The sequence below is a fragment of the Camponotus floridanus genome, unplaced genomic scaffold, assembly GCF_003227725.1.
Source record: "Camponotus floridanus strain SB8 unplaced genomic scaffold, Cflo_v7.5 scaffold1, whole genome shotgun sequence".
NCBI lineage: Eukaryota > Metazoa > Arthropoda > Insecta > Hymenoptera > Formicidae > Camponotus > Camponotus floridanus.
In genome coordinates, this window is record NW_020229214.1 from 9875736 (window position 1) to 9898225 (window position 22490).

Sequence of the window (22490 nt, forward strand, 5' to 3'; positions counted from 1 at the left end):
TAATCTACAACATTATTAATATTATAAACATCAATATTTTAACAAATATACTTTTTGATATTATTAACCTTAGTAAGAAGAAGATTTTACTGATTTAGAGATAGATGAATTATCAAAGAAAATAATTAACCATCAATTTAATTAAACACAATCAATCGAGTTATTGCACATTCCATTTTAAGTTAATTTTATTCTCCTTTATAAAAATAATAAGAATATTCTCATTTATATATAATTACTCTCATTAACTTATAATTATTCTTATTAAATAAGATAAATTAAAAAAAGACAACGATCGTTATGATCGAGAATACGAAGAATGGAGATGGAGAAAGGAGTGCAAAGTTGGTGGGGATTGAAAGCGGAGGGCGGAAAGTGCGGCGTTTCTACCCTTCGTCAGCTGTCCTGTTTGGAGCAGTCAGTGCGCGTTGTGGCTTCGCCACGTGCTTCTCGCGATCCTTATCCTCACTTTGTCCAATCGAGATATCATATCATATAATTTTCACAATGAAAATATTTTCGAGAAACGGTTCGATCTAATGTATTTGACCGGTCTCAAAAATGTCGAAAGCATCCGTGCTATCATCGTGACATGTCAAAAGCTCCAGAATGTTAGGAAATGACACAAACATGTGCGCTCTTGGTAAGTTTTTAAAAAACTTTTAATATTGAGAATAACATTGACTCATAAAAAATTCATTAGAGTTTTGCTAAATTATTTCACTTCTGTGTCACATAAGCACATAAAATATTTATATTTATTCATACAATTTCATTTGCCGGCGATATCTGTTTAACGATTCACGAAATTGATAAAGTGTTTTAAAAATTTTCAAACATTTTTAAAAATGTAACGATATTTTAAAATATCCTCTTGTGTGTATCTTTTTCTATAACATGTATGTACAAGTGACTATAATGTTTTTCTTTTCTCCCTTTCCTTTTCATCTTTTTATTACATGTAGATGTGTCAAAAAAATTTGATAAAATTTTGAAACAATTAATTTTATGATAACAACATTAAACATATAAACATATAAATATTTATATTATTTGAAGTTTTTTACATATTGCATAATTTTTTTCCCGATTAGTGAAAGTTTTTCAATTTCAATTATAGTTCAACATATATTTCTAAAGTGTTATTGAGAATTCTAAATCTATTTAATAATTAATTTGTTTCAAAAATTAAATAAAGAGAATTTTAAAAATTTCTCAGGCTATATTTTGTAACGAAAAGGTAAAAAATATTTCTATAATAATAATTTGTATTGCAATATTTAGCACAAATTTAATTAAATAACTTGATTCGTGTGCGATGGATTTTTAAAGCTTATTAATCTTTGTGAAAAAATTTAATCGTTCGAGTATTTTCTTTAATCTCTCATAAAAAAATTGTACAAAGATATCGAGAAAAAAATTAAAAGAGTAACTTTTATGTGTAATGTATTCGGTATGTAGTATGTATATATTCGTTTTCTATTTCATTTTTTATGTATTATTCTACTATTATTTATTTAATATGTCACACATACGTAATCTATTTATACAACTTTTAACTCTTATGTTTGCGACGTGTTTAGCAATGCATATTTAATAAGCGAAATGGATGTGATGTAATATTTAACGTATAAAAGAATTTTTTCATCCGAAATATTTATACAATAAGAGTCCAAGAACAGATAAAAATGTATGTTTTGCAACTGCAAAAGTCTTGTTCAAATTTAAATACAAAAACTGCTAAAATAATATAACTTTCTGCATTTATATCAAGCAATGATTTACATGTAACATGATTTTCAATGATATTATAATTGTCGGTCAAATTCTGTTGTCCAAGAATAGATTTTTTATTCTGTTTTAATTTAAACGAACTTCGTTGACGGTCCTTTACTGTACCCTCGTTTTTTCACTATTTCGATTCTTTCAATCTATCTAGCCGCTGTCGCATCTTTTTCTTCTGTCACATTGGGAGGAAAAATGTTCTCATTCTTCATTAAGAACATTTAACTTGAACGCTTTAAACGTATATATATATATATATATATATATATATATATATATATATATATATATAATTATCAAATGTACAATTGCAGCGAATTAAATGATAATTTATTTTGTTATTAGTCAATATCACAATTAAAAGATAAAATATGCCAGCAAAATGTGATGCTTTCTAAGAAACTTTGCGGAACAAAAATTTCGAGCAAACTTGGGCAGACAGTCCCGTAGAGCAAAGGGTTGAATGAATATGAGAGACAGCGCGCTATATCCGGCACGGAAAACTTTACTAGCAAAGATAAAACGCCATTGGCTAAACCGATAAACATCAGAAAGCTTTAGTTACGTTGAAAAATGCGCCGCTTCGAGGCTTCGTTCGAGCATGGTGAGAAAAATGCCGTAAAAAGTGACGCTTACGATAGTATCCTCGCTTCAGCGGAAGCTTTCGCACTTTGTTCGAATATTTCTCGGCATTTGCCCGTCATACATTTATCGGTTCCCAACAGAAACGAAAGCGTCTATCCTTTGGCGATACGATGAGGAGACATCACGATCGCAAACGAGCTTTGCTCAAGGATATACACGGAAAGACGGTCATCTGTATGCCTCGTTGGAGAACTTCATAAATCACATTGATACCAATCCATCTCTTCGCTCCCTTTCCCTCCCCACATGCAAAGAATCGTGGCAAGATGCGCGAGAATATACCATCAGCCCATAATATTCTTGAGAAACTTTGTACTCATTTCAACGCGAAGTTTATATTAGATTTATATTTGAAATACATTTTTTTATATCGATTTATATTTCTTTCCTTTTCTTTTTAGTAAAAGAGTCATTTTTTCATAAAAAATAATTATTAGCAAAATAATTCTTTTACAACATTATGCTCTAATAAAACTGTTTTTATGATTGTAAAGAGAAAAGGAGAATACTGTTGAGTTTCCTTATTCCTTGGATAATTTATTTCCACCTTTACTCCTTGATTAATTTTCGCATTTCGTAATAAAAAAACAATCAAATACAATATATTTGACAATGTAAAATATATATAGATTACTTTATGCAGTCTTTATAGATAAATAGCTATAATAATATATTAGAATTATGAACTTTATGATGCAACATTTCTCTCTTTTTTAGCGAATATAATAATATACCTTTTGTTGAAAATATATCTCGAGTCCATATTTTTGATATGATAATAGGTAATTTCAGAGTATGAGTAAATGTAAATTGTTGCATTAGCAGTAACAGACGCGTAACTAAGGGCGATTCGACATATAAGTGTCAACCATTACAATTATTGTTCTCTTAAATCGTAATTAATAACACATTATTAATTTATTGGAGAGTCAAGCATCATAAACTACATACAATGACCGTCCCTAATATATAGAGATTTGATAATGTATATCCAAATATTTATATAATTTAGAACTGCAAAATCAAAAGTTAAATGCTTTGACTTGCTTTAATGTTCTAGTCAAAATAAAATCAATTTGAAATTGGTTGAAAAATATGATGTTAAAGAATAACATTTGTGTGTGTAAAAGTGGGACACTTTATATAATGTATAAAACTCTTTCTCTAGCAAAACACACATGGATATATATTTCAAGTTGTTTTTACACGATTAAAGCGTTCAAAAATTTATCACTTCAAACGGGACATATTTTAGTACAAGAAAATACAAGATAAAATAGCTCGATGTACACAGTTGTCGAAAAGATAATAGGGAGAGACTATATCGAAGCAAGTGGAGAGAAAGAGAAAAAAAGAAAAAGGGATAGAATAAAAAGACATGGGATAAAATAGTGGAAGGATGTGATTTTCTCCTTTAGTCTCTCAAATCCTCTAGAGTGCTGCCGCTGTTGCTGTCATTCGGCTCGCGAGTCTCCTCGATGTCTTTCTCCTCGTGCGCTTCCTGACGCGCCGCACCGCGCTCCACAGATCCGCGATCCTCGTCACATTGCTGCCTATCGTTTCCGACTTCCTCGATCGGATACTGTCGCGCTTGCACGGTTCGTTGCAGCTGCGGACTACGAGCTTGCGATGCCGATCTACCTCTCGATTTTGCCCGCGTCTCTTTCCGTCTCGGTTCTCGACGCAACGATTTATTCGCCGTGACATCTATGGATTAAAGGAGGGAGAAAAAAGGATCAAAATCAATCATGCGAATTACGAATAATAATTATATAACTGTAACATGCGCGCAAAGTTATCCCGATCTTCAGCCAAAGAAAGATTACATTTTCCTCGGCAACAATTAATTTTTTTAATAGCTTGCAGATATACACCTGAAACTTGATATTATATCTTTTAAATTTAAAAATGTAATAATACAAAAATTGTACACATCGTGTCTTCCATTTTGTTTTGTATAAAAAATAAAAAAAAAAAGAAATGTACAAGAATCAAATTGACACAAATCGATCTCTTAAAAATTGAGATCTCTGATAAAAATTCGGAAGCTGCTGCGATTGTTAAAAATTTCACCGTCGAAGAATCAAACACAAGTCATCTTAATAAATAAAATTCGTGTGATGAAATTATCGAATGAAAAAGAAGAGCGCTTAATTTTTAATCTATCACTAAAACTACTACTCAATTCCGCGATATAAATTACATCGGGAGACACGCTTTCGGTCCACATCACTTTCGGGATCGCTCTCGTCGGAAAAGTCGGACTCGAGCTCTCGCTTGGATACTCTCGAACGTTTCGTTTTGCGATTGAATGGTACGGGCGACTCGTCGTCCCTTTCGTACAAGATATACCGTCCAGATGACTGGTCCTCAAACTCCTCGTCTTCGTACGGGCGCTTTCGCTGTCGTCGCTGTGAACATTAGAACTGTATCGTAACGATTTGTCCGACCAATCCTCGTTCTTGAACACGTAAGGAATTTTTATAATTATTATAATTATATTATTCTATATTGTTTTAATTTGTTGTTAAATGATGATTTATTTTGCGATGTAATACATGCATCATAATTATTACGATATTTGATATAAATATCATTTAATTCTACATTCCTTTTTTGCCGTAATAAATTAATTATTAAAGTTTCATATTATTGCCGCTATTCTAAAAAATAGGCTCTTGTTAAAATTCATCTTACAATTCACTCCACTTGAAGCTCCACTTGGCTCTCAAAAGTGTAATGAATAAAGCAATGCCATAACATTTATTTATATCAGAGGAAAGCTGACCGAGAGAGAGAGAGAGAGAGAGAGAGAGAGAGAGAGAGAGAGAGAGAAAGTGTAACAAATATATATTTAGTGAATATAATATAGTCAAAACTGTTTAAAATACTGGTAGATCGATATACTTTTCGATTCTGAACAGATGTATTGGGCCGTCTAGGATACGGCGAGCGTCGCGATCTCCTTCTTGCTTTACTACGATGTCTGCCATTTTGTCGCCGTGACGTGGTTCTTTTTCTATTCATAAATATTAAATAAAGAATCATCAGCTACCTATTTCCGATCGTGTCCTATCTCGAATTCCATATTTTACAATTATCCCATAAGAGATAGACTATAAGAAATTTATTTACTTTACATTACTTATTTACTTATAGATTGTAATTCGAGTCATAAAATTACAAACGAGAAAGCTCATCGCTTTTGTAATATCTTTGTGAGATTTTCACAAATCGAGAAAGAAAATAGGCATTTTCATCGTAGAGATAATACGCAATATACTTGTGCTCTTGTGTTCGACGAGAAGAGGATTTCGCGTCACCGATCGGCGCTTGTACGTCGGATTTCGATTTCTTCTCTTCGGTTTTCCGATCGCCATTAGTTGACTCCTTGTTGGCAGACGGAGTAGGACCAGAAGCGGGATTCAGAGTAGCCAGTGCTTTGTAACGACCACTTCTGTGTCGTAAAAGTCCGGCGTTCACCGCGTGTTTTAGAGCTCGATGCACCTGCAATGCAGCACCAAGCATATCATGAGAGGAATATATCTAAATTATACCTGAAATATTATTGTTAATTGCAGTAGAATTTTTTCTTTCTTTAATAGTGTAATAATGTTAAAATGCGATGCATTTTAGAGTAGCTCGCATAGCAATCACAGTATTAACATGTGGATTGTCGGAAAAGAACAATTCAAATATCATAATAAGACGGACAAATGTATTAATATTACAAACCTGTACTGTCAGGTTCTTGGGCGACACGTTGCTTTGTCGGATAAAGCTGAGAACTTCGCGAGCCGATGAACCTTTGGTGTCGCCGAGGTTCATCACTGCGTCCAGTACGCGAGCCATAAGTCGAGGATTCGATGGTCGAACCATTTTGAAATTTTGCAGTTCACAATGCGCTTGACTAATGTTCACTTTTAGGTGATGAATTTAGATCCAACTAAATTTTAAATTATTACATACGACAAGGAATCAATTGTATGGATGTTTATAATATAATTACAGTTTGACAATCGTAAATTATTTCTAGTTATACACATATATAAAATATTTACGCTTTGTAAAGATAAGTAGATTTATTCACTTCTTTTTGTGTGTTTCCAATCGATTTATCACGGAATTACACTCCAAATTTTGGATGTCGCTTTGAATTTCGAGATCAATGCCACGCCTGCACGTATTATCTGACGAATGCTCGAAGCCAAAAAAACATTCAATCGCTCTTTTTCGTGCAACAAACGGTCTTGATAAATTCGTCGATAAATGCGAGCCGACCTTTCTCTCACGAACATCACGGCAAATTTCGTTGGGACATGTCGTCATCTATGTCGAAGTTGTCGCCGAAATGTCTGTTGTCTTCGCGCGATACTCGCTTCCTCTGTTTGACGATGCTTTTCTTTTCGGAATCTCCAAGTTGCTCATCTCTTAGATGCGCAAATTCCAAGCATTCCGATGATTAGCTAAAAAAGCGATTGAGATACGCGCATTCGATTTAAATTCAATGATTGAGATTCATTGAAATTGATAAAATTTGGCGTGAGAGTTTGAAGCTTTCAATTATTAGATTCGATTACATGATTTCTATAGTGTAATTGTGAAATATCTACTGGAAACGCGACAATCGACACGTGCACATTTTGCTTTTGTAATGTAGACTGTACGTCAGTGTCAGAGATTTTCACGGTACCGAAATCTCGAATTATGAATTAAACTTTAGGGAAACGCTTACCCTTTCTCGGTACACGCGTACGTTAAACACCGTGTGACTTGTCTATTCTCTACCGCTGACAGAGATATGTTGCGCGCACACGACGCGCCGTGATATATTCGTATTATAACGAAAATGATGTATAATAACATGTGATGTCGCTTTATATTGTTATTTCTGAAGCACGCTATATCTATCAAAAATTTGCTATAATTGTAGATGGATATTGATGTTAAAAATTTTTTTGAAGACTCTTCAAGAATTAAAACCAATCGGTTATTTCGCAAGGATTAAAAAAGGATTACAAATGATAGAAATGCAATCGTCCATCTTTATCAGCCTCTCATCTATCATATCATACTTTTAAAAGACAATTGTATACACTATAATTTGAAAAAACTATGTGAAAAAAATTGTTTTTCTCATAAAACAGTCTTTCCAAGCCAACGTTGGATAGTTAAAATCCTCGCTTCTGGTACACGGTGTGCAAATAATCACGACGCTGATAATCAGGCCTGTCTAGACGTTGCCCATTCTTCAAAGCACACTCTCGTATTTACGTATGTACGAATAGCTGTTTGCATTGCGGTGTAGTTCGCTTTGAAACGTCGCTATCTTTTGCTACAAACAATTTTCGAGATGACGAATGTACGTACCGCGGCGTGCAGGTGGCGAATTTATGCATTTACCGCTAGGATTTACCGATTCGACACCCGTCTATCACGCGTTATCGCGCGTCAACGCTCAAAATTGCAATAAAGCGCAAAAGATGCTTAAAAAATTTGAAAAATTTCTGAAAAATTAAACCCTTTGCAATGTCAATTAGACAATAGTTTGTATCATTTAAAGTTATTATATATTATAAAAAAATAATAAGCAAACACATAAAAACATATAGAGAAAAATATAGCTACTTGTATATAAATTAAATTTAAACTAAAATCCATACAAATTATCATGCATAAATAATAATCGCCTCATGTTCTATACAATCGTTACAATCGCCATACATTATTATTTTTTTCAAGCTATACTCGATCAATGTTATTAATTGTAAAGAGACTTGACAATCCGATATCAACGCTTATCGAACAAAACGTTACGTTTCACGAAACATAAAATAATTTCATTATTAAGCTTCGAAACACACCGTTATTTTCCGCCTCGTTTATACCTAAAGAAGAAACGTTTGTTTCGCGCACGAGCATCATCACCGTGTTATTCATACAAGCAAAATCAAATTCTCAGTCTAATTCTCATCAGTCAACTCACGAAAGGCAACGTTATTCTGTACTATGTTGAAAAGCGGGGTTCTTTGTTTACATTATCGATTCAAAATACTTACTAAATAGTTCATCAATATTGACAAGAGATAAATGAGACTATAAAAATACATCCATTAGTAAGTTTATGATTACTATGCATCTTTTAAATTATCTTTAAATTTATTAATAATTTATTAATAGAAGAGAGAAAAAGAGAGAGAGAGAGAGAGATTTTTTCTTCAACACATACCTTGACTAATAATATGATAATTTTTGTTGCAGCGCGAAATGTCGAACAATCTTCTCATTAAATCGAATTGATGAGCGAGTCTTCATACGGAGAAAATAAAGATTTCGGCCTGAAACATTATGAAGCCAAGAGTCTTGCTTGCTCTTGCCAACCTCATCACATTCTTTTTGTAAGTTCAACCTACGAAGTAGATCTTTCTATATTTCATCGTATACATTCCAATGATGCCAATTATAAAATTCGCTTGGAGCGAGATTTTTTTTCATTTGAATTCGACGGCGTGGTAGTTTGAAACGATTTCTAAATTACGCGGTTAATTACGCATTCGTTTAACGAGAGGCGATGCGGTCTTTAGCGTATAAATAAATCTTATACTCGTTCATCGTTGTTGAATACACGACTCGTATAATTGGAAGTACTATTTTTACATACATTGAAAACAGTCCGCTTTCGTTTAAACGATTTGATCATGGAATACATGAATACGAACTGTCGCGGGTATAGATCTTTTTTCCTCGCTCAATTACGACGGGATTGATGCTCCAATTAATTACAATTATTAACGACAGATATTAATGTAATATTCCTGTCGTGAAAGCAAATATCATTGACTATCAACGTAACAGTATAATGTGAGAATCAAACGTGTGGTTAACGTGTGTATAACAATTACACATGGAAGGGGTGGAGTTTTTTCATGTTTGATGCGTAAAAAATTTGTCAAAGTTTATAAATCAAAATTAATCTAGAAAATTATCTTCCAATTTTTAATAATTAAATGTATACACTTTCTATTCTTTTCTTAATAAGCATATAAAAAATAATAGAAAATTATCACATATATAATCACACACGAACATCATACAAGAACAAAAAGAGGACTAGATTATGTCAATAAATAATCGATATTCTATAAGTATACTATAAGTAAGCAATTATTATGAAATTATTACGTGCAGTTTAATTATTAAATAATTATTTAATATACGATTCATTATCTAATATTAACGTGAATCATTTCTTAAAGTTAATTCCTCCAATATTAAAGAATAATTTCATATTCCAAAGAATGTAATAATTAAAAATGTATTCTAATTATTAAATAATTAAACTAATGCACGTCAGCGCAAAAAAGTCCTCTTTCTTTAAAAAATTTAAAACCGAACAATACAAGCTAAATTCGGCCATGCGATGACGAGTATTGAAAGCAGAGAGCGGCTTTGTTTAATGCTCTTTTTAAGTGTGATTCCGGTTTAATTTAGTTTTCTCCCGCACGTGAATTTCGGACGTTTTAATTGCACGAGCTGCATACAGAGATATTTGCAGATATTCACCAAGGATTCGGAACGCCGCCGCGGTTGAGTGAAAATAAACCGTGGCTTACCCCATACGTATTTGCCGTATACACATACGGCCATATATGAGTAGATGGATTGGTATATGCGCGAAATTGTGTGAAGAGAATTACTGGAATACGTACGCAAGCATTTAGGGCACGATAATTTCGACTAGTTGCGCGCACTCCCCTACAGCCGAAAACCGCTTCCGACGTGTTGCGTTGATGCAAATCAATCGATCAATTTGCTTGTTATACGCGAGACATACCTAATACATCCTCCGACGAAAATTTCGAGTCCAAATTTCGAGTTTTACGTATCGAATTGATCAACATCCACGATTAATCTTATATTTTACAAATGACGAAAGAGTTGTCCAAAAGGGACGCTCGGAAATTTTGAAAGCACCTTGCTGCGAAGCTGCTTTTTTGCATTAAAGGATGGAATTATGACGCTTGTTTTAGAATGGCCGCAGGTACGAGAATCACTGCTAGACAGCGGACGCAAAGCAACAACCACAGCAACATTAGCGACCTGCTGGACAATTTGCTTCGCGGTTACGACAACAGCATCAGGCCAGACTTTGGCGGGCCCCCGGCTACCGTTGAGGTCGATATCATGGTACGCAGCATGGGTCCCATTTCCGAAGTGGATATGGTCAGTCATAGTTTTTGTTCATCTCGCGCGGCGTATGCGAGACAAACACTCTCGAGGCTCGTGCTGCCTAAATCAGAAAATCGATCAGGTACATATGAAACCGATACATCTTTGCGCATCAAATTTTTTATCTTCAATTTATCCGATTATTTCATTTTTATCGTTTCAAGTCTTGTGTCAATAATACGCGCGTGAAGGAGTTAATAAAGTCACGTCTTATTGTATCGCTTGACAAATCACGTAAAGATAAATTTACTAAAGTTTTTGTGTAAATATTTTTCTTCTCTTCTAGACTTTCTTCTTCTAGTAGCAAAATTCGCATGATCGATTTCCTGAACTTTATTTATTTCATATAAAAATATTATAATTGCAAGGATAACATTTCATCGGTAATATATGCTTTAATATGCTTTTAAATATACATGATAAAAATTTAACCACTTGTCACATTGACGCGAAAAAAAGAAAAAGTATCTTTGTTATTTAAAAATTTGGAACAATTTGGAAATAATACTCGATTAATAAAAAAGAAAATTATGTAACAATAATTGACATGAAATATAGAGAATAAATAAAAAAAGAGATCCAAAATATTCACGATATCGATAAAATGCACACCGAAATAATTTTATCGAATTTTGAAATTTTTCACAGACGTATTCAATGGATTGTTATTTTCGACAATCATGGGTCGATAGACGTTTAGCCTTTCAGGGTGGTAAGGAAACGCTCGCGTTGAGCATTTCTATGTTGGCAAAGATCTGGAAACCCGACACGTACTTCTACAATGGCAAGCACAGTTATTTGCATACGATCACCAGCCCGAATAAGTTCGTCAGGCTTTATCAGGATGGCAGAGTACTTTACAGCTCAAGGTATGCATGATCGCGATTAATATCTCGAATGTTATCGTAATCTCCACTAAAAAGGATGGGCGACTTTTCTATAAATCTTGTCTTTTATGCAAAAAATAGATTGTCGTACGAGAGAAAAATTTCTCGCAGTCTTAATATATGATAAAACATGCGCAAGAACAACGAATAATCCTTGGATTTGTTACTGTTTATATATATTTATTTGTAAATATATTTTGTTTTATTTTAATCATCGTTTATTATATCAACGATCTCGGTATAAAAAGAGCCTTTATGTATCTTCCATATTTCATCATAGTTTGCATCGAATGTGTTATTATGCCATTACGAGAAAAAAATTAGTCTCTGTCATCGTATTAGACGATTGTTACGAGCACAATTCTCTCTCAAGATTGATTGCAAAAGCGTCGCAAAATTTATGACCTGGATTTTGTCTGGTTTCATCTCTTATTATTGTCATAGCTGCTTATAAAGAATATCTCCTTCTCCCCTTGTCACATTTTTTCTTCTCGCTAAATGTCTCTACATTATTCGAGAATGTGATATAACCAAATGCTCTATTAATTGTAAACAAATTTTTGGTTCTTATACATATAAAATTGTACAAAATCAAGAGAAATTGGTTTAAAGATTACGAATCGATAAAACAAGGGAAATTGACGTTTATTAATAACGTGTAATATCTCGCTTTCTGAATAAAGCGATAAGATTACATAGATAGGATCGCAGCAAGTACATGATTCGGTGCATACTCGGCCGAATCTTTGCAAATCTTTTCTCAGCGACGTGACATGTGCAAGTTCTGAAACATCTCGAACTCGAGGGTTAATTCTGTCATGGACATACAATGGGGCCGATCCGAAAGACTAGGTCAAGAGAAAGGGAACGGATTAACAAAGAGGAAACTTGGTTTATCGCTTGATTCAGCAGCACTCTTTCCCTCCCCTTTTCCCTCCATTTCCATATATTTGTATTTGGTTTGTGTAATAACACAAACCAAACTCTCGATAAAGTGCGACTCGAACGGGAGGCAGGAACATATGAGTGACAAACTGAAATATCCCGCATGTTATATACCTCATCCCTTTATTTCCTTTCTTCTTTCTGCATGAGAGGCATACTCTTGACTAGTGAATATGAGTTTAGCGATCCCAAAGTACCCGAGCTATCCAATACTTGGACTTTTTGAGCCATTCAAGTCTTTTGGAAATTTAAATAAGAAAACATGTAACATGTGTTTCGGGGATAATGCTCACATTTAGAATGTTAGTATTGGAGCTATCTTAAATAGACTGTAGTCCAATTAATATACATATTTTTTTGTTTATAATACATAGATTTTTCTGAAATTTTTCTTCATTTATTTTGTCTGTATTTATTGTTTCAATTTGATAAAATTTTCAATTGGATATTGATTTTTATTCGAATTATCTTTATTTTTAAATATTTATCTCTTTTTTAAACATTTATTATTGATATTATTTATTTGCTAGCTATTGTGCTAAAAAATATATGATTCTCTGACATTACATACTTATATAGTACAACTATTAATTTCACCGACTGTAATATTTGTATATAGGACTGGGAAGAAGAGACTGATCAAAATAAGCTTGTGGAAAAAAATAATATTTTGCACTTTCCATTTTTCCCGAGATTTCGTGTGTTTTCTGCGGTATGTTAATGCATCGTAATGTCATAATATTGTTTTAAATACGGGATGTTATTATTGGAATAATATGGATGTATATATGCAGCCGCATATTTTCCGAGAAATTCATAATTATCGGATATGCCAATCTTTCCGTTCGAACAACTTTCAGCACACATTGCGTTTCCAATTTGTTGAAAAAAGGATTCTAATTATCACGCTGCAATTTTTTTGTCATATTATATTTACAATTATTCTTGTACATTTAAATATATAATAAATGTTGGGAAATAATAATTGTAACAAGATATAAGATTCCTTTTCCATCTACTTTAATTTTGTTTTATGTCAAAACTACTTTCTATTATAGTTTTTTTTTTTCAGTTTAAGATAGGATATATATTTCTCTCAAGTGAATTTTTATGAATTTCTACTACAATTTTTAGGGAAAATTATTATTTGATTAATATTAGATATAAAATGGGGAACATCTGCAGATATAATTACACGGAAACCTTTCATCGAAGAGAGCGGGGAACTTTTCTGCAATCGCTGCCTCATCTCTCCTTCTTTGAAAAAGGAGGTTCCCGTACCTTCCTCTGACCGACCGGACCCATTCGTACTGGAAAATGTCGTGATCACGTCCGTGGTGTTATTTACTCGACACTTTATTAGCTGCCACTGCCTTTTATCCAGCCATCGAGACTCATCTAAACCAGAGAAAGAAAAAGAGAGCGCTTGCGGAACTTGGTTGAATTCAACATTTCCGAGATTCGTGGATTGATGTTGATCAAAAGTCGATATAGAATTTACAAAAATACAATCTTTTATTTAAATTATGTCGATTTATTACTATAATTTAGATGATATGTTCGGGTCATGCAGTAGATAAATAAATGGTTTATTATAATTAATTAATTATAATATATTATATATATATATATATATATATATATATATATTATAATAATTATAATAACTAGTTTATTGATATAAAAATTTATTATTCTATGTAATGTAAAATTATATATAACAAGCATGTACGCGTGTGAAAAGAAGAGACAATTCTTAAATTAAATTTTTATATAAAAATTATTATTATTTAAATTTTAAAGAAAAGAAAGAGAAAAATTTTTTCCATCGAATATAATTGTATTAATAGCGTACCAATAATAAATAATCACATTTTCTCTGTATGTCAATATTTACTAGTAGTATTTAGTTATTAAATCGTAGCAATCGCGTTGATTTTATCTTTTTCATTTCGCGTTCTCCATCGTACGAAGCATAATGAAAAAAAAAGAATAAATTCTCGTTTTCATACGGTACACGTTTAAAATGCCAAAGTTGACTAAGTTTCGCATTCTAGCGATGAAAAATTAGAAATTCTGTACCGTGAGTACTAATGTTGTTGCGGAGAATCAAGAGCAATCTCGCATCATTGTGAAATTTGCATCTAAATTAATGCCGTCGCAAACTGCCACCTATTTAACGAAATTTCGCGATTAATGTGCAACCGAAAATAATATCAGATTGATCAGGATTTTCTCATTCTTCAAGATATACATTTCCTCCTTTTCGATCAATAGTGCATTTCAAATCTTTTATGCAGAATTTCGATTCTTAATTACATTTTTTTTAAGTAATGAAAAGAGAGAATTGTGAACAATTTGAATCGCTATATGAGTTTCTCACACAAAAGCCAAACTGATCATAAATCTATTTTTGTAAATTTTTTTATTTTAATAAAAATGCAATAACATGTTCTATAATTCTAAAATTAATAAATTTACAAAAAGTAGAATTGATCAGTTCATGTGAAAACTGTATCTTTCGCGCATTTATATAAATAACATTTGACATTTAAAAGTGTGAACGTAAGAAAAATCCAAACGAGCTAAAAATTCGAAATATGAAACGGAGCATACATTATATAATTATAATATATAGCAGAGAGAGTTGTTCTCTTTAATTCATGTTGAAGACAGTTTTGTAGAATTCAATTTTACCAATAGTGATGCGAGATTGCGCTGTTAATCGGCACTAATCAAGCCCACCGTCATCATAGCGGAAGCATGAGAGGAAGCAAATATAGAGCACCGCGTACTAATAACAGTAATAACCGATGAAATAAACACAGATAGAGAGAAAGCAAACTAAGGCGATCGAGAAAAGATGGATTACTGTAGTGAAAACGAGCATTGAGGACAAGTTGCGATGCACGCATGAACGAAAGGACGACCAGTTGTTGAAGTAACCCGTTGCATTTACAAGAGAGAGAACGATATATATAGTCTTCAATTTCGTGGGAATATGTCAAGCGTAAAGTGTACACTATGCTAGAGCAGAAAATATATATATATATATATATATATATATATATATCCTTCTCCCTTCCCCTCCGTCCTTCCCACTCCCTCTCTTTCTCTCTCTCTCTCTTTCTGCCGATTAGTAGATTTCCTCTTGGATCTGTTGAATTTTGTCAGCTGGACTTGTCTGACATGGTAAACGGATGGAGGAAGCAAAGCTTTTACAAGAGCTTTTAGACGTATAACGGGGTAGACCACGTGTGACCACGTGAGAATTCGCAACATTAAAAAATTAAATTAAACTTGTTCTACCTCTTGTAGAGTCAAAGCCTACCGTGCAATTCTATTATTTTCATTTCAATAATTAATTTATAAAATTAGAGAATACTGTAAAACTTTCTTATGTATCTCTTCTTATAAATGTAATATATTTTTGTATCAATTACAATCGTTGATAATCTATATATGTTTCATTTTTTTACATCATCGCTGGCAACGAGTATGGATACGTATTAATTGTAAAATTTATTTGCAAAACGGGATGAAGACGGTCAAAAATTAATGGAAAAAGAGAAAATACGATGGCTGTGGCACTACATCCGTTAGGATGACCTTAACATGTCGACAAGATCACTTATTTGCATAAAAATAATATGCTTAATTAGCATACGTATTCTATGAGTTTTTAATATCATCAGTGTGCATATCTTAACATATACACGTCTCTCATCCAAGTGAAATTTAAAATTGAAAAAATTTTCATCAGACATTGGAGATTGCGCGCGAATGACGAGATAAAAATCACTCATCAATGATTTAACTCCTTGAGATCCGATGTCTCTCATGTCGCGTAAATTATAACGCACAAATAATTTATATATTTCATGCAAATAAACAATACAAATTAAACAATTCTACTCCAACGATACAGCCTTTAAAATCGCCGTGAATTATTTATTTTTTGGACCGTTTAACTTCTCTCTCGCCGCTCGGTTAATTCTTTTCTCGCGTTCCCTTACAGCCTCTTTTCCTTCTTTTAATCTCATCTCATTCGACTTTGTTTCATCTCATGCTTCTTCCGCCGCACTCATCGTTATTCATGAGACAGAGGAAACTTGTCATTATAAAAGAATAACATTTTTGCTTTTATTTTCTCTCATCACAAAGTTTTTGGAAAAAAGAATGAGAGAGAAATAGAAAAGGATACATCAATTGTAATAAATTGTAGACTCACGCGTGAAAGCAGCCATCTGTCCTATGTTAGTTTAGGAAGTTTAATGTGCGATATGATCAAAATTGAACGTGAATGATTGATATTTTCAAATGAACTGACATACAGGAAACAAAGTGGCATTTCTTTGAAGGCGCATTTATTTCGCACAATCGAAACAGTATTTTCCTCGATCAATATCAATTGGTCGACACGTGTCGCCAAGCGCTTCAATAAGCGCTTTTCGTTTACCTTGACGTCGAATATAATCGGAAACTGATTTAAAATACGCAGCCGCATTTGCTCGTATTTTATGCATTCCAACTTTCATGTCCCAATAATCGGTATCCTTCCTTCGGTAACCGTCCTAACGGTTTTGTTGCCGGATCCGGCCTTACCAGGGATAAAAAGCAGTCGCGACATACTGAAACTGAAAATCGTTCGAGGCAAATTGCCCGAGTCCCATCTTCGGGCATAAAACGTGGCCAATCTTGAAGTATGTCGCCGAGATACGTGAGAGAAATATGTACATATTTTGTGAGAAAGATTTGAAACTCTATTTTGTGCGAGATATGAAAATTCTCATTTTCTCTCTTGTATTGTTATAAGCCATTACTCATTATCTATATTCTTGTATCAATTTTTGCAACCTGTTCATCTTCTTAATGATACATACGGATATAATTATTTTTGAAACGTAATACATAATACATAAACTTTCTCCTTTTAACTTGTCGAAGACAAAGGTGCATAATTAAGAAAAATGTTTATTTATATATAGTATATTCTCTCCATATGATACTTAAAAATTATTAGAAATATGTATAATTGTTGATTTATATTTTAAAACTTTTTATTCCCTATTAGTATTTTTTCCCTACTATATATCAAAAAATCATTTATTTTAAATCTCAATATTAAATCGCAATATTTACATATATATGTCAATTATATTTTTAATGTGTATTTTCAAATAATCTGATATATTATAGATTATTTAAAACATTGATAATATTTACGCGTATCATATAATATATCGAACAAAGGAAACAATTTGATTTCATCAAATTTATTTTTATCTTTATGCAGATTTGTTAAAATTTGAAAAAAAAAACTGTATCTGTAAGAGAATACTGTCGTAAATTTACAGTAAACTGCAATAAAGTCCTCGGAAATTGACAGAGAAATCGACGAAGGCAATCGCGTGTCAGACTCACGATGCATATGCTGAGATGCAGGAAAGCTGTGCAGGAACCTATGGCTCCCACAAATTGAGCGATCGAACGAGCCGCAGAGTACTAGGGGTGATGGATCCGATTAGCCACGGATCATCTCATCCTTCGGTCCTAACTTCCTCGACAGAGTTAAATCACGCACAGTGCGATAACTCGATCAAACTCGAATAGATTTGCATTACTACTCTCATATGCGTTTGCGTTTGAGAGAAACATTTTATCGATTTCGCAAATATCGCCCGATGAGAAGCGAGAATTTTGCGGATCCTTTTCGTTTAGCGTGCAAAGTACATTTCAGAATTGTTATCATTATTGAATACTGCAATTACTAGCGATTAAACTAAAATAATTTGTTTTAATCTTGGGATATATCGACAATTTTTTAATTAAGAACGATTGAAATTGTATGTGGGTGTGTGTTATATATGTTAAAATTATACATTGACACGTGTTGAATTTCTTGTATTATTTCAGACTTACCATCAAAGCGGGATGTCCGATGAATCTCGAAGATTTTCCGATGGATATACAGAGATGTCCATTGCAATTCGGCAGTTGTAAGTTTACTAAGAATTTATTTATTCCATTGATCCTCGAAGATGTCATTTGTCCTTTTCTTTTTCATTTTTTCTCCATATTCGCGACATACGTATTTCTGTCGATCCATTGTAAAATCACGACGACGAGGTAACGGGAGTCATATTTATTCGTCGCTCGATGATTTGTAAAATCCTATAAAAATATTGTGCGGCGTAATTTCTTGTATTATCAATTTAATCCATTAAAATAAAGGATTACAAATTTAGAAATGCATTATTAGATATACATTATACATATATCGGATATGCATATGTGAATCGATATACATACGTACATGTATTAAAATAACACATCAAATATATAAATTTATAAAGCTTAATTAATTTTAATTATTGCCGTGTCAAATTTATTTGTTTACATCGCGTCTTTTCCCACGATTATCGTATGTATTTAAATGGTCAGAAAGATGAGATACAGGCAGATTTCGATTGTCAACTATTGTTAGATCGACACGTTAATCCTTTTGGCAGTGTGAAATTAATCCGTTTATAGTTGGCTACACGACACGCGATGTAATCTACAAGTGGAACAGCGCGAGACAGGTCGCTATAGCGGAGGACATGAAACTGTCGCAATTTGATCTGGTCGCCAATCCGACCGCGAATCACTCCACTGCACCGGGATTCTCGCATGGTAAGTGAAACCTCGCGCATCAAGAATATCCGATTTAGCGATATTTCTTCTTGCAAAAATAAAAAACAAACAAACAAAAAGTTGATGCAATGATAGTAATATCTTGGAATGAAAAAATAATTCCGTAAAAATTGATAAAAATAAAACTTTGACAAGATGAGCAAGTGGTTCATATAAATTAATAAATAGGTTTAAAGAGCCGCAAATTGGAATTTCTGTAAGAAATTCGGTCGCGAGGAAAAAGTACTCCGTGCACTTTGCCGTCGAATATCGAGGACGACGAAAGGAACACAGAGGATGAGGAAAAGTAGCGTCGAAAGTCGGCGTGTAAAAGCGACGATTAATTGCAGTCTTCTCTTAAAGACGGCTCTCGTCTTTTCTCTTTCTCTCTGTCTCTCTCTTTTTTTCTCTCTTGACTTTTACACAAGCAAGCATTCTAGAAGATTCGGCTGCAAATTTTAATTGGATTATTATCAATTAGTAAACGGCAAACAATCGATTTGGCTCCTATTACTTCCTGATTCGATTGCACACTTACAGAGGAAATCTGCTTAAAATCATCAAATTTAATTTATATGAAGAAATCTGTATAACAATTTTATTATCTATAATAATAAATTGTATAGTAATAATACATTATATTTAGATATGATATTTCGTTGAGAGAAATAATGAAAATTATATTTTGGACACAGAAAGACAGAGAGAGAGAAATTTGTGTATTTGTGTTGGCTCATGTCGGAGAATTTGTATTGGTTCATGTACAAAAATTACATGATAAAAATCATTCGAATCAATTATAACACTTAAATTTCTCGAGCTTTTTGTCGATTAAAAGTGATTATTTCTAAAATTTTTAATATTTGACTACATTATTCTCTCTCTCTTTCTTTCTTTCTTTCTCTCAATAACACACGTTAAAATATATTTTAGCGAATTATTCGATGCTTCTGGTATACTTCCACTTGCAAAGACACATGGGTAACTTTCTAATACAAGTATACGGTCCTTGCGTCCTGCTGGTCGTCCTGTCTTGGGTTTCCTTCTGGTTAAACAGAGAAGCCACCGCCGATCGAGTGTCGTTGGGTGAGAATCGCTACTCATTGGTATTAATAATTTAAGCGTTCTTTGAGACTTGTATCGTTGTAACATGTATCCCTTGATGTCGTTTTGGCATATATTCACGAGACAAGTTACAAGTGTACCGTAAATACTTATAGGAAGATATAGTGCGGTGCGAAACAAAATGTATCAAAAGGAATCTACATTAACCGCAAGCGAAAGAGCGCGCAAACCGCATAATTTAATATGCAACGCTTTCTCAACGTACCGTAAATGCGCTAACAATTTCTGGCATCGTTAAGCTTGTGGTTTTCCTACGTCGAATATCAAAAATGAAATACCTACATACATAGTTTATTGAATTAAAGAATCGGAAGAGAATAGAATAACGACTTTCTTTGCAGAGTAAATTACTGGGAGATTTTATTAATTAAAGAATTATGTCTAATCAAATAATTATTTTTTCATTACTCACATTTAAATTCTTTCGAGCAAATTTGACTCTTTAAAGATTTCGTTCCATTGTCATTCGTTACATCTTGTTTCAGGCATAACTACCGTATTGACGATGACATTCTTAGGACTCGAAGCAAGAACTGATTTGCCAAAGGTCCCTTACCCAACTGCCCTGGACTTTTTCGTCTTTCTATCATTTGCATTCATTTTTGCTACCATAATACAGTTTGCGGTCGTACACTACTTTACCAAGTACGGATCGGGTGAATGTTATTTCAGTTCTGATCTAAGCGACACTGAAAGTTCGAGCGGGGAAGAAGACGTAGACGGAAAAGTGAGCAAAAAATTAATTACAAAACATTTTTACATTTGTTCAATTTTGTCTCTCAACATATTCCATATATATATATGTATATATGTATATATATGTATATATATATATATATATATATATATCTGGAAAATCTCCCGCAGTACTTCGGAAATGATTCGGGACCCAAAAAGAAGGAAAAAAAGCTGTATAAATATAGATCCGGAAATAAGTCATTTCCAAGTTATAGCCACTTTTATGTTTAAAAAAATCGTCATTTATAGTCTATTTGACGTTTCTTTTTTTTAAATTTTTTAAAATTAAAATTAAAATTTAGAATTAAAATTTAAAATTTGAAATTTAAATTTAAAAATTTAAATTTAAATTTAAACATTTGAATTTAAATTTTTTATTTAAATTAAAAAATTTAAATTTTTAATTTTATTTTACATACTTTAAAATTTATTCTATATTTAATTCTCGCGCGCGCACTACACACACATATAGTATAGAATTAAATATAGAATAAATTTTATATATATATATAGATTATATAGATATATATATATAGATATTATATATAGATATTATATATATATATATATATATATATATATATATATATATAGAACATTCTTTTTTTCGCTTTTAAGAGACAGAGAATATAATTTAAAATCATTCATATAAACGCATTTCGCTCACGCGAGAATTGTTTCAGGCGCGTCGGAAAAGTTCCGGCGCTCGAGGGCACGATAATCGTGACAACTTTACGATAAACAGCGACAGAATGGTAGAAGTGATACCGTTATCGGCGATCTCGATACATCCCGATAAAGATCCCGCGGTGGCTGGTCATTGGCAGATATCTTGCGTAACATGTAGTCCATCGTCGCGACAGACGACGGCGACAACGCCGACGCCCCCGCCACCGCCGCCACCGCCACCACCACCTTCGCTATCTTCCAGACGGACAACATTGTCCACCTCTAGAAGACGACGCCGGAGAACGCCCAGATATAACTCAGTATCGAAGATTGACCGCGCCAGTCGCGTGGTATTTCCTCTCTTTTTTCTAGCCATCAATGTCTTCTACTGGTATGCGTATCTCTCACGCAGCGAACGAATCCACTATTACAATTCCAATGCCGCGTGACATGCATTCATCGAGCAGCGCATCCTGCTTCTCCAAGTTTTGCAAAGTTTTGCGAGTTAAAATTGGTAATTAAAGAAATCCGGATAATTTTCTTCTACAAGAATGAGAAAGAAGCAAATGTTATGTAAGAATCTTACATATAATTACATAATCTTTCAAATTGTTTTAATTAAAGTACCATCAGAAAAATAAATGTATGTGTATATATATATACATATATATATATATATATATATATATATATATATATATATAAGATAAAAATTTGAAATAATAAAAAGAGCGGTGTACCGGAAATTTATCGATAATAATGTGACGAGAAAATTGTAGCATCCATTCCTAA

At 32.9% G+C, this 22490-nt stretch overlaps 2 protein-coding genes across 2 annotated transcripts; one reads left to right on the forward strand and one right to left on the reverse strand.

The window, feature by feature from the left end:
- The first annotated feature begins 439 nt into the window (after nucleotides 1–439).
- Nucleotides 440–22258, forward strand: LOC105249643 (gamma-aminobutyric acid receptor alpha-like). The gene is made up of 9 exons (XM_020027057.2): nucleotides 440–643; nucleotides 8692–8828; nucleotides 10461–10653; nucleotides 11308–11528; nucleotides 18408–18490; nucleotides 19026–19166; nucleotides 20100–20252; nucleotides 20777–21018; nucleotides 21713–22258. Exons 2-9 carry the CDS (start codon nucleotides 8779–8781, stop codon nucleotides 22145–22147), a joined length of 1518 nt encoding a protein of 505 aa, XP_019882616.2. The 5' UTR covers nucleotides 440–643; nucleotides 8692–8778; the 3' UTR covers nucleotides 22148–22258.
- On the reverse strand, nucleotides 3845–6309 carry LOC112637733. The gene is made up of 4 exons (XM_025407993.1): nucleotides 6166–6309; nucleotides 5770–5937; nucleotides 4783–4891; nucleotides 3845–4137 (listed from the first exon to the last, which is right to left on the reverse strand). Exons 1-4 carry the CDS (start codon nucleotides 6307–6309, stop codon nucleotides 3845–3847), a joined length of 714 nt encoding a protein of 237 aa, XP_025263778.1.
- Nucleotides 22259–22490: the final 232 nt, after the last annotated feature.